The sequence below is a fragment of the Ictidomys tridecemlineatus genome, chromosome 3 (genome assembly GCF_052094955.1).
Source record: "Ictidomys tridecemlineatus isolate mIctTri1 chromosome 3, mIctTri1.hap1, whole genome shotgun sequence".
Lineage (NCBI taxonomy): Eukaryota > Metazoa > Chordata > Mammalia > Rodentia > Sciuridae > Ictidomys > Ictidomys tridecemlineatus.
In genome coordinates, this window is record NC_135479.1 from 87,841,280 (window position 1) to 87,853,897 (window position 12,618).

The 12,618-nt window shown below is 44.0% G+C and overlaps 1 protein-coding gene and 1 non-coding gene across 2 annotated transcripts in view; both read left to right on the top strand.

Annotated features, from left to right (window-relative positions):
- Nucleotides 1-5,864, top strand: part of Grk7 (G protein-coupled receptor kinase 7) — a 61,328-nt gene extending 55,464 nt beyond the window's left edge. Inside the window, exon 4 of the mRNA XM_078040972.1 lies at nt 5,625-5,864. Coding sequence (XP_077897098.1) covers nt 5,625-5,676 — 52 coding nt within the window. The 3' untranslated portion in view covers nt 5,677-5,864. The remainder of the gene's footprint in view (nt 1-5,624) is intronic.
- Trnaa-agc (transfer RNA alanine (anticodon AGC)) lies at nt 1,771-1,849 on the top strand. Its single transcript has one exon. It is a non-coding gene; the product is annotated as a tRNA-Ala (tRNA).
- Nucleotides 5,865-12,618: the final 6,754 nt, after the last annotated feature.

Genomic DNA, 12,618 nt, shown 5'->3' on the forward strand with positions numbered 1-12,618 from the left:
TGTTCTAATGTGCTGTTCCATCAAATCTTTCTTTCTTTCTTTTTTTTTAAATCCAGTGGCACTCCACCACTGAGCCACATCCCCCACCCTATTTTGTATTTTATTTACAGACAGGGTCTCGCTAGTTGCTTAGGGCCTCACTAGATTGCTGAGGCTGGGCTCTGAACTCGCGACCCTCCTGCCTCAGCCTCCCGAGTCACTGGGATGATAGATGTGCACCACCGTACCCAGCTTTCAGGCAGATCTTCAGGTTATTAATAACACATTATGATTTCTATCTCTGTGTGCAAGACTAGACTTCCGCATTCTGTGCTGAAGGGAATTGTGCCTGCTGGTCACAGCTTGTTGATTCTTTTGTCACACGAGGGCGGCGGCTCTCAGGCTGTGTATTCCCACGCTCTTCTCTTTACTCCTCCCTCCCAGTCTTCACTCAGGCACAGGAAGCCAGGGCTTAGGACTAAACTCCTCCACTAGATCCCTACAGACCAGGTTGAAAATCAAAATGGAGTCACTCACGCTAAAGTGCCACCACCAGACTTATCCAAACTTCACGGAACTCCGAGCCAGGGAGGTAAATATCCAGAGCGCCACCCAGGCCAGTTTCAATTGGCATGATGATGAAGTTCTCGCTGCTTTAACCGTCACACACACAAAGGTAACCTGAAGTGACCGGATGGGAAGCAGTTATGTTTCTATGGTTCTGTCTCCCTGTCCCTTATTCACAAAGGAAGTAACTGGGAAGTGACCGATCAGCTTTGGGTTTTGTTGGTGCTTTCTTCGTTCCTTTTCTATTTATGAAACCCACCTTTTCAACGGGGCTCATGGGAACACTTACACCACTATATGGAATGAAATGTTGCCTGACTCTAGAATTGAAACCAAAAAGTCAATTAAAATTGTTAAAGTGATGGCACAAGACGGTAATCCTGGGGACGCTGAGAAGATTCCAAGTTTGAGGCCAGGCTCAGCAACTCAGCAAAACCCTGTCTCAAAAAGAAAAGGAGCTGGGCGCGGTGTCCCATGCCTATAATCCCAGCGGCTTTGGAGGTTGAGGCAGGAGGACTGCGAGTTCAAAGCCAACCTCCGAAAAAGTGAGGCACTAAGCAGCTCAGTGAGACCCTGTCTCTATAAATAAAATACAAAATAGAGCTGGGGATGTGGCTCAGTGTTCCAGTGCCCCTGAGTTCAATCCCCTGAACCCCACCCCACCCTCCACCCCCCCCCCCAAAAAAAAGAAAAAAAGGACTGGAAATGCAGCTCCATGGTAAAGCAACCCTTTAGAGCCATCTAAACCTGTGGCTCCCAAATTGCAATTCCTAAGACCCCAAATAAAGTCGTTTAACTTTTGCAGTTTTTGAGGTTGAATTGATCAACACATTGAACTCAAAGGTGATGAAAGTTGGACTTTAAGAAGTTTAGAACTGGGCACAGAGGTAGATGCCTACAATCCCATCGACTCAGGAGGCTGAGGCAAGAGGCTCACAAGATCAAGACCAGCTTTACCACTGTATCCCTAAACAACTTAGTGAGACCCTTTCCTCAAATAAAAAATAAAAACGGATTGGGGTCATGGCTCAGTGGTAAAGTGCCCTGGGTTCCATCTCTAGAGAAGAAGAAGGAGGAGGAAACCAGCATGGTGGTGCTTGATTGTAATCCCAGCTACTCAGGAGGCCGAGGCAGGAGGATCACAAATTTGAAGGCAGCCTGGGCAACTTAGCCAGAACTTATCTTAAAATAAAAATGTTAAAAGGCATGGGGGCGGTGGGGGTGGGTGGGTAGAGATGTGGCTCAGTGGTAAAGCACTTGCTTAGCATGCATGAGGCCCTGAGTTCAATCCCCAGACCCACCAAAATAAAATTTAAAAAGTTGAGAAATTCTAAGCCCAATTTTAAAAAGATAAGGAATTATCATCTAATCATTGTGTCAGTGGTCACCATCCCTGATAAATTAGCCAAACTGAAAAGCTGTAGGCGAGAAGGAGAAGTCTAGAACCAGACGGTCTGGGCCCAAATCCTGTGAGCAAGGCCTTGGACAAATGACTGAGGTCTCCCAAAAATGGAACTGAGCAAAGCAGCCCATCCCACAAAATTATTGTGATCTTGAACGAGATATTTACCACTAACGATTAATTTAGTACTAAGAAATCATATAAGAAATCAGCGCACAGTGAGCAAACAGTGTTCCCCATCATAATCTTCAAGGGACCACAGAAGCCGGGAGGAGGTGAATGTTCCTGCTGATGGAAGTCAGACCTGGGCCCGTGGAGCTGTCTCCCCAGATGGGCTCCCCTCGCCCCCTGAAGTTTATATGTGATGCCAACAAATCCTGGGCTTCCTCGAGTTTGTGTTCACAATTGTTTGTGTCCACATTTGTTAACAATAAGCTTTAATTTCTAAAGTGTGACCTAATTTTATATACTCTGGCTCTATTTGGATGTGCTAAGAATCCTCTTGGTCACTATTTCCAGGAATAACCCTTTATTTTCCTGTACCCCCAGCTTGGGAGTGCTCTCCATAGGTCAAAATGTAAAGTCAGGGTTTCCTTTTACCCACAAACACAAGCCCAGTTTAGTTTTGTCCTTACGCTCACAAACACACACACACACACAAAACTACTTCTCTCTTTCTTCCTTCCTATCTTTCTTTTTTTCTTTCTGATTGGGGTCTCACTGTGTTGCCCAGGCTGGCCTCAAACTTGTGATCCTCCTGCCTCAGCCTCCCAAGTAGCTGGGATGGTAGGTGTCAATCTTAACATTTGTATACTGCTAAACAATTTGTAAAGATTTTTCAAATTCACTCTCATTCAGTCCTCGGAATAGCACTTTAAAACAAGCCAGAGAGCTCTTCTTACTTTATTCTCCTGGATATGGAAGCTGATGGTTAGAGAAAGAACGTGACTTGATCCTTCCTCCTCTGTTTCCCAGTGATGCTGAGTCCACCCCCCCTACCCCCATCCCCCCCATGAAGATAGCATTTCTACCATTTATTATGTACATGTGTCAAGCACTGTTTAGTGCTTGACACATGTACATAATTTTTTCCTCCCCAGAGCCCTAGAAGGAGGAATTATAAAGCTCATTTTTACAGAGCTCTCACTTGATCTCAGCAATTTTTTTTTTTTTTTGGTACTGAGGATTGAACCCAGGGGTGCTTAACCATGGAGTCACATCCCCCAGCCCTTTTTATATTTTATTTAGAGACAGAGTCTCGCTAAGTTGCTTAGATCCTCGATAAATTGCTGAGGCTGTCTTTGAACTCAGGATCCTCCTGTCTCAGCCTCTGGAATCACTGTGATTACAGGTAAGTGCCACCACACCCCATTGGTCTCAAGCAATTTGATTCCAACACAGGGAAATTTCTAACAGGTATCTTCTGCCTTTAAACTTGACCCTTGCTGCCCTAAGATTTTTTTGTGTGTGTTTGTTTGGGGTTTTTGTTTGTTTGTTTGTTTGCTTTTTGCTTGCTAGGAATCAAACCAGGGTCTCCTGCAAGCTAGGCAAGGGCTTTACCCCTGAGCCACACCTCCAGCCCTTACCCTGACTTTAAGTGCCCTGAGAGGACTAAATGAGATAAGTATGTCAAAAGCTCTCTGGAAGCAGTAGTTGAGTTGATCTCTGCCCTGTCATAGACTTTGATTTCCATCCACCACAGTGGCCCAAGTGCAGGCGCAGAGAGCTTTTTGATAACATCACAGGAAGAAAACATTGGTGTGAGCTCATGATTTAACCTCAGAAAATGCTGACCCTTTATCTTTCCAATCACACAAGGACATAAGAATATACAGAATGCCAGGACTGGAGATTGGCACCTGTATTCCCAACAACTGGGGAGGCTGAGGCAGGAGGACCACAGGAGCCCAGAGTTCAGGAGTCAAGGCTGGCCAGGCCAACCCAGCAGGACCCCAACTCAAAAAAAAAAAAAGAAAAAAAAAGGCTGGGGTTGTAGCTCAGCGGTAGAGCGCTCACCTTGTGTGTGGGGGACCGTGGGTTCAATCCTCAGCATAAAAATAAACAAGTGAAATAAAAGTATTGTGTCCAACTACAACTAAAAAATATTTTTTTTTTAAAAAAAAGTGCACACAATGTTTAAACTGAGAAAAACTACACACATTGTCGGAAATGCTCAGATCAAGAAAGCAGTTTGAAGAAGTATTTTAAAGTTAAAAAATCCATGTAATTACCTCCCAGGTCAAGAAATAGCTCATCATGTGAGCTAAAATAAACCCTTTCTCTTTATAAAAAAAGCAAAAAAAAATTCATCACAGCACCCAGAAGGCCCCCTGGGGGACCCTTCTGCATTCTCTCTACCAAAGCAAACAGTTCCTCTCACTTCTATGGAAGTTCACTTCTTTATAGCTTTCCAGGTAACAGGCATTTCTAAACACGGTAGTTACCCCTTGCCTATAATTGAATTTCACATAAGCAGGGTCATCTGATGCATGCTTTTGTATGTCAGGCTTCTTTCACCCAATGTTGTGTTTTTTGAGAGCTTCCGTGATCACAGGGATGGGTGCTTGGTTTTCGTTGCTGTATGCTATTCCACCTCACAAATACACCAGCATCTATTCATCTGTTCTAGTGCTGATAGCTATGGGGATTTTCCAATTTGGAGCTGTGGGGCATAAAAGTGCTTTGCAGACCCCTCACCTACAGAGTCAATGGTCATTTTTATGAATCTGCCTGCTTTTTCTCTCTCTCTCAACTGCCCAGGGATGTAGAGTTCCCTTTGTACACACCCTACCCCACCCCTACCACCTTGTCTGCTGTTCCTTTTGGAAATGTTAAAACATTACAGTACCAGCTGAGAACTACAAGCCTGTTGAAGAAATAGGAGGTCAAAGACTTCCCGGAGGTCTCCCTTCCTTTCTACTTCAGATTTGACTTCTGATAACAATAGCAAGAACAACAACAACAACAAAAAATACTTAAAAGCATGAAAAGAATTCTTATTCATTTCCTTGAGATCTGGGGGGGGGGCGGAGGGAATGGGGGAGCTAGTGCTGAGCTTCTTGGTGTTGCTGGGAAGGCCAGGCCCAGGCTTACCATCTCAGGCAAGAGAGAGGTTCCACTTCCGCACAGGAGAGGGGACAGGAGAATGTCTGGCAGCAGCCTCTGCCATCTGGGTCTCTGCTCCTATTCAGGGCCTGCTCCATAGCCAGTTCCCAGGACCATTTGGAGAGGACAATGAGGCGAGCACAGTGGGCCTCATTCTAGCTGTGGGCCAGGCAAGAAGCTGAGAGGTCTGCCTGCGCCATCCACTGCCCCATCATCCTGGCTCAGAGAAAGAGGGTCTGGGGAAGGGCTGAGGCCGTAGCTCAGTGGTAGAGCATTTGCCTTAGCATGTGTGAGCTCTCGGTTCAAGCCCCAGTACCACCACCCCCAAAAAGAAAAGAGAGTCAGTCTGGGGGAGCTGGGAAGGCTGGTCTCCTCTCCTACTTATGCCAAAAGGTGTCTGAGAGAACTTTGTCCCAGTGGAGATGGGAGGTTGGGAAGAATAAGCCCTCCCTACAGGGCCTGCATCCGCCCACAGGACTGCATCCCACCCAGGTCATCTTCTATATTATTTGGGATGTCCACTGTTTCATTGCATTGGACTTAAGTTTTTTCAATAATCTACTCTTGGCAGGGGCATCCCTGGTGCCATCTTTCTGGAAGGCCACGTGGGAATAAGAATCTGAAGTCTGGAAGATGTGCTTGACCTTTGACCCAGCAGCACCACTTCTAGGAAGGCATCCTAAGGAAATAATCAGACAATAGACACAGACTGTTCACGGCAGTATTGTTTATAATACGGAAAAGCCAGAGACACCCCAGGTATAAGAAGGAACCAGCTAAATGAATAAATCCCTGGACATCTTTATAGGAATGCTATCAAAGAGTGTTTAACGGCTTGGAACACTGTTTACAATAAGAAAGAAAAGCACTTTACAAAATGATGATTAACAATACGATTCCAAAGGTGGGGGGGGGGGGTGAAAAAACCGAAAGGATATACACCTGCAAAGAAATAGAGCCATAAATCCAGATTTAGTTATAGGGTCAGTATATACTTTATGTACTATTTTTAAATCTTTACTTTTTAATTTGCAAAAGTAATACATGCTTATTGAAAAAAAAAATTAAGTAAAATTTTGAATTAGTTTTGCCTTCATTCAAGACCACTTCTTGGAGGTAAATGCTATCAACAATTTGGTGTATCTCCTTCCAGACTTCTTTAAGTTTTCAAGTGCTTTACAACTTACTAAACAAATCTCTCTCTCTCTCTCTCTCTCTCTCTCTCTCTCTCTCTCTCTCTCTCTCTCTCTCTCTCTCTCTTTTTGGAGGGGCATTGGTATTGGGGGATTGATCTCTGTGTGTGTGTGTGTGTGTGTGTGTGTACTGGGGATTGAACCCAGAGGTGCTTATCCACCAAGCCACATCCCTTTTTTGTGTGTTTTCATTTTGAGACAGGGTCTCATTAAGTTGCTTACGGTCTCACTAAGTAGCTGAGGCTGGCCTCAACTTATGATCCTCCTGCCTCAGTACCTCAGTCTCCCAAATTGCTGGGGTTGCATATGCACATCACTACACCCGGCTCATAAATATCCCTTAATTATCCTAATAACCTTGTAGCTCAGTATTTTTATTTCCTGATTGATTAATTGATTTACTTGTTTAAATTTTTTGGTACTGGGGATTGAACTAAGGGAAGTTTTACCACTGAGCCCCATTTCCCAGAGACTCCTTTACTTCATGGGACAAAATCTACCCATCTGCACTTTGAATTCTCTGGCCCCAGTTTCTCTTCTGAGCCCGAGTCCTGTTGATTGGTCCTGGCACACGTAACAGTATTGACCCAGGAGTCGGAAATAGCCTTCTCTAAGGGGGCGCTCAATCACAATGATGGAAACAGAAGCCAGTCAGCTGTTGCACTAAGGGTCCAGACAGGGCAAGCTCCCAAGCCTCTAATAGAAAAGGAGTCAGGTGAACCAGGGGCTGAGAAAATTAAACACAACCACAACAACAAAAAATAGTCCATAGGTGACTGGCAGGTCAGGGTGAGTATGCTAGTGTTGAGTTACTTCCAACATCCAATCCTGCATTGAGCTGGGCTAGACCATCTGAGATGATACAGAAATTCACCTACTCTTCTGTATGAGAAAATCCAGGATATTTGCACCTCCATCACGACTCACCTTAATCTTCTGTTCTAAACTTCCTGGCAAGAACTGGATGCCCTTTACCAACCAGGTATGTGTGTTGCTGGGTAGGGATGGAACCCAGGAACACTTGCATGCTAGGCAAGTGCTCTGCCACTGAGCACCATTCACATTTCCCAGCTCAGTTAACATTTCTTGATATAAGGTGTATTGTGGATGCTTTTCCTTATTAATTTGATTTTGATTAGTCATGCTCATTGATCACCAGAATAAAGTTCTACCCTAAACTTCATTGGTTGGGAGTGAGGCACCAAGGATTTTACCTCCACTGTTAAGGGATGGTCGGCTCCAGGGCGTTTGCTGTATTATTCCTGACATGTTGGGGTTGTGTTAGGTAGTTCATCCAAAAGGGCCCGAGACTCCTTAGAGGGTCTGGGAGCTCCGGCACAAACTGCTCAGCCAGCTGCACGGCAGGCTGGGAGTTTCCATCTTCTCTGGGGCCTTGAGGGATTACACCTCACATCCTAAAGTCTGGGTGGCCTCCATTTGCAAGGAAAGCAAACATCCTCTAAGTAGACAGGTGGTTGACCTCAGAGTCTTTCTTGGATTGGGCTTCCTTGGCCTTCCTTCCTTCCAGGTCAGTTGATGATGCCAAATGATAACTGTCATATACTGAACCTCAAGTTTTTCTTTCTCCTCCATACACACACTACACATGCATGTATAAAATCTCATTTGCAATATCCATAAGTCTTAAGTTGATAATTTGGCAAGACAGAAAATTCCAAGTTACCTTCCTTTCACAAAAGAGAAAAAAAAAAGAGTATGACATTTAATGATGTCTGGTTTACATATTCCAGTTTCTGATTTAAAGCAAAACACCCTGCAGATGGAAAATGGCCCTCAAATTAGTTTTGTAGGGTTCTTTTTCTTTTTCTTTCTTTTCTTTTCTTCTTATTTTTTTTTTTTTGTACTGGGAATTGAATCCAAGGGTACCTTACCACAGAACCAGGTCCCCAGTCCTTTTTTTTATTTTTTATTTTGAGGCAGGGTAAGTTGTGTAAGGACTCACTAAGTTGCCGAGGCTGGCTTTGAACTTGCGATCCTTCTGCCTCAGCCTCCTGAATAACTGGGATTGTAGGTGTGTGCCATCGCACCTGGCTTCCCTTTTTTCTTTCTTATTTTTTAAAATTTTATTCTTCACATTTAATTCTTTAATCTACCTGGAATATATATATATATATATATATATATATATATATATATATATATTTAGTTGTATGTGGACATAATATCTTTTATTTGTTTATTTTTATGTGGTGCTAAGGATCAAACCCAGGTCCTCACGCATGCAAGGCAAGTGCTGTACCACTGAACCACAACCCCAGCCCCCTTTTTCTTTTTTAAGATGGGAGAAAGAACAGCATGTGTACATATTAATAGGAAAGATCAAGAGAGAAAAACTGGTGATGAGGCATATACCCAAGAGAAATGGGGTCTATGTTGACCAAAGATACGTATGAGAATATTCATGATAGCAAAAACTAGAACCTAACTATTCCTCAGTTTCTGGCTATCTGTTGCTGTGCAACCAACAATTCCAAAACTTAGAGGTTTAAAACAACAACATCACACCTCAGGATTGTGCAGGCCAGGAAGTCAGAGAGGGCACAGTAGAGATGGGTCATTTGGCTCTGATTTCTGGGCATTGGCTGGAATAACTTAAATGGCTGGGGGCAAAAGGGGGAACATATTTTTTTCCTACCCTCAGTTTTGTCCTCTGGCTAACTTGTGGCATGTGCCTTTAAAACAGCCAGACTCCTTCCACAGTGGTTCAAGGGTCCAGGAGGAAGGAAGCAAAATTGCTCATCCTCTTAAAAGCTAGACCTGGAATTAGCAGAGGGTCACTTCTACCAGCCTAGTTCAAGAGCACACAGATCCAGCTCTTAAGGGGAGGAAGGTCAGAGAAAGTGTGGCCATTTCAAATACGGCACAATTAGTAAAACAGGTAGATTGTTGTACACTTATACAATGGAATAATGCACAGCAGTAAAAAAGAATGAACTGTTGCTCACAGTGAGTGAAGGTCAAGGGCATAATGATAAGTGAAATGTCAGACATCAAAAAATGTATTCTTTCTTTTTCTCTTTCTTTCTTTCTTTCTTTCTTTCTTTCTTTCTTTCTTTCTTTCTTTCTTTCTTTCTTTCTTTTTCTTTTTAGCAACAGGGATTAAACCCAGGGGCATTTAACTACTGAGCAATGTCCCAGCTCTTTTTATTTATTTTTTATTTTGAAACAGGGTTTTGCTAAATTGCTTAGGGCCTTACTAACTTGCTGAGGCTGACTTTGAACTTGGAATCCTCCTGCCTCAGCCTCCTGAGCCGCTGGGATTACAGGCATGTGCTGCCATGCCCAGCTAAAAGAATGTATTCTGAAATAGCATATTTATATAAAGTTTTGTTTGCATAATCAACCCAGGGTGATAGAGGTCAGGTGGGTAGCTATTCCTGAGGGGTTGCTTACTTGGATAGGACTTGTGGGAGACCCCAGGAGTGTTGGAAATTATCTAAATTTTGATCTGGTTGCCAGTAGCTCATATACATACATATGCAAAAATTCATCACTAATACTCTGAAGATTGCTGTTCTTCTTGTATTTAAAGTCTGCACATGCTGGGCGTGCAGCTCAGTGGTGGAGCACTTGCCTAGCATGTGCAGAGCCCTGGGTTCAATCTTCTGCATCAAAAAAATAAAAGAGAAAAAAAGTGCACATATATATTTTTTAAAAAGTTGAAAACAAAACTTTACAAGAGACAGAGACAGAGAGAGAGAGAGAGAGAGAGAGAGAGAGAGAGAGAGAGAGAAAGGAGTCCCTTGCTGGAAGGAGTTGTGAGAAGCAAAGGGTGAGGACCATGGGGGTGAGGGATCCCTAATGAGGTTGGTAGCAGCAGCGGGAGAGCATGCATCGCTCTTTTGGTTGATGCTTTTTTTCTCCTGGAAAACAGGCAGCTCAGCTAGAAGCTGGTGAGAAGAAGTGGAGGCTGAGGAGAGGAAGGCGGGAAAGGGCCATCTGGAGTAGAGACCTGGGAGGATTTCTGGCAGTGCTGGAGAAAGGGTCAAGCGAAGGACGACTTGGTCATTAATTTCAAGTGAGGCAGGTCAGCATGACTTTGGTGTCCACAGTCAGCTGAGCACAGCCAGAGAGTCGGACTTCATCCCAGACTTGGCTTTGCTGGAGATACAAAGAAGGAAGCAGATGAATGTGTGTGCTCCAGCAGGTAAAAATCAGGAGATGAGAGCCCAGGGGCAAAGAGGAGATGAAGGCTGCCAAATCACTAGAGGTGCAGCAATTAGAAAAAGAAAGCTGAAAGTAGAGCAGGTGAATAGAGGAGGAAGGTTGCAAGGGAGGTCTGGGTGGAGGGAGAGCTAAGGGAATTACAATGTCTGCCCATGAGGTACATGGCTGAGGTTGTGTATTGGTATACGCTAACTGCTATAACAAGTAATCCCTCAATCCTAGGGGGCTCAGGGCCAAAGGTTTATTCATATCACAGCCCAATGCCTGTCGATGGGCTGGGGGATGAGGACCTGCTCCCTGCAGTGACTCAGAGTCCTGGGCTCTTTCCATGGCAGCTCAGACTACAGGGTTGTGCTATCCCATATGGTAGCCACTGGCTACCATCATTGCTTAGCACCTAAAATGTGACTTGTGCAACTAAGAAACTGAATTTTTAATTTTATTTATGTTGAATTTAAATTATGGATAATACATCTGGAGCAATTTGGGTTACAGATTACAGATCAAGTATTTTTGTTGGACATTTAGGATCCGCATTGACAGGGGCCTTCAATGTCAATTCCATATCAGATTTCAGAGACAGTATAAAAATGATAGTTTTGATATATTGGGTTAAAGGAAATGTACTATTAAAATCTATTTCACCTGTTTTTTTTTTTTCTTTTCATTTTTAAGGTAGCTTCTAGAAGGTGTCATCGTGGCTACTCAGGAGGCTGAGGTGGGAGGATCAGTCACTTAGGTCCAGGAGTTTGAGACCAGTCTTTTGAGTTTCAAAGGCCAGTATCGAACAAAACAAAACAAAACGACCAAAAAAAAAAAAAAATGTAGCTATTGAAAACTTTCAAATCACGCATGTGCCTTGAATGACATTTCCACCGGGGACAGTGCCGCTCTCAGGCCTCAGAACCCTCCTTGAGTCCTCTCCATTTGCTGTCAGATAATGAGAGCCGCCAACAGAGGACTGGTCACACTGGCGGTTTCCATGTTCCTTTGTCCAGAGCTCAGTCATGAAGCCACACCTAGCTACAGACCAGGAGGGGAAACGTAGTCTGCCCAGGAAGGAGAGGAAACAGACTTGGTGAGCCACGAGCTGGCCCTGGCACAGGTACGGTGGAAAGTCCAGATCACTGGAGGAGAAGCAGTCAAGGCTCTGGCCCCCGGGGGCTGTGAAATTCCCATGAGTTTGCAGAGTGACAGGGAATGAGCTCTTCAAGAAATTCAGAGATGTGACCCCGGAGCCTCTGGGTATTCGATAAAGAGGAGTATTTAGTAAATAGAGTCCGATGATCCGTGCTTCAAAACTGAGAGCTTTGGAGGAGTCAGGGACAATGGCTTTTTTTTTTTTTTTTTCTTGATAGTACTGGGGATGGAACCCAGATGCCTTCTATCACTGAGCTACATCCCCAACCCTTTTCATTTTATTTTGAGATAGTGTCTTGCTCCATTGCCCAGGCTGATCCGGAACTTGAGATCCTCCTGCCTCAGCCTCCGGAGTCCCTAGAATTTCAGGCATCCACCACAATACCCAGCCTTGGGGAAAGGGTCTTGAAGCACCAGGAGAAATCAGTACACCACCTTCAAATGAGGTGTGTCCAAGGTGTTTAGGGGACAGAAAAAAGGCCCTGCCTAAAGGGGGCCTGAGCAGAGGGTGGGCTCCAGCACACAACCTGAAGCAAGTTATTTAAATAGTCTCTGTGAAGTTTACTTGTCTTAAAATAGGGATAATAGAAATACTTGCAAGATTCTTATATTAAATGTGAGCACACCTGTAAAATAATTTAACTTGTAGAAATGGCTACATACGATGATGTCCGAGCATTGTATTCTTCTTCATTCATCTGCTTACTCTCATCCATGTGAGCCTTCATCTGGCCTTGTCCTGAGATAAATGAAGTCAGCTGTCAGCTTTGCCCCCTTTCTAGGACACGGTTCACCAGCAAAATTCGCCAGCTCCGTGTAAATTGATGTGGCCATTCAGAAGAAAGGGTCAACTTTGACGGGAGGCGGAATTAATTGGATTTTAGACTCTATTTTGAGAAAGGAACACCCATTTCTTCTATAAGTAGAACAACAACAAAAAAATCTCATTTGAAAAGGAAAAAAAGCTTCCTACGAGAAAAGGGAAGTCCTAGGAGGGTGTGGCTACTTTCCAGATTACAGTTGATGAAAATACACAGACTTTTT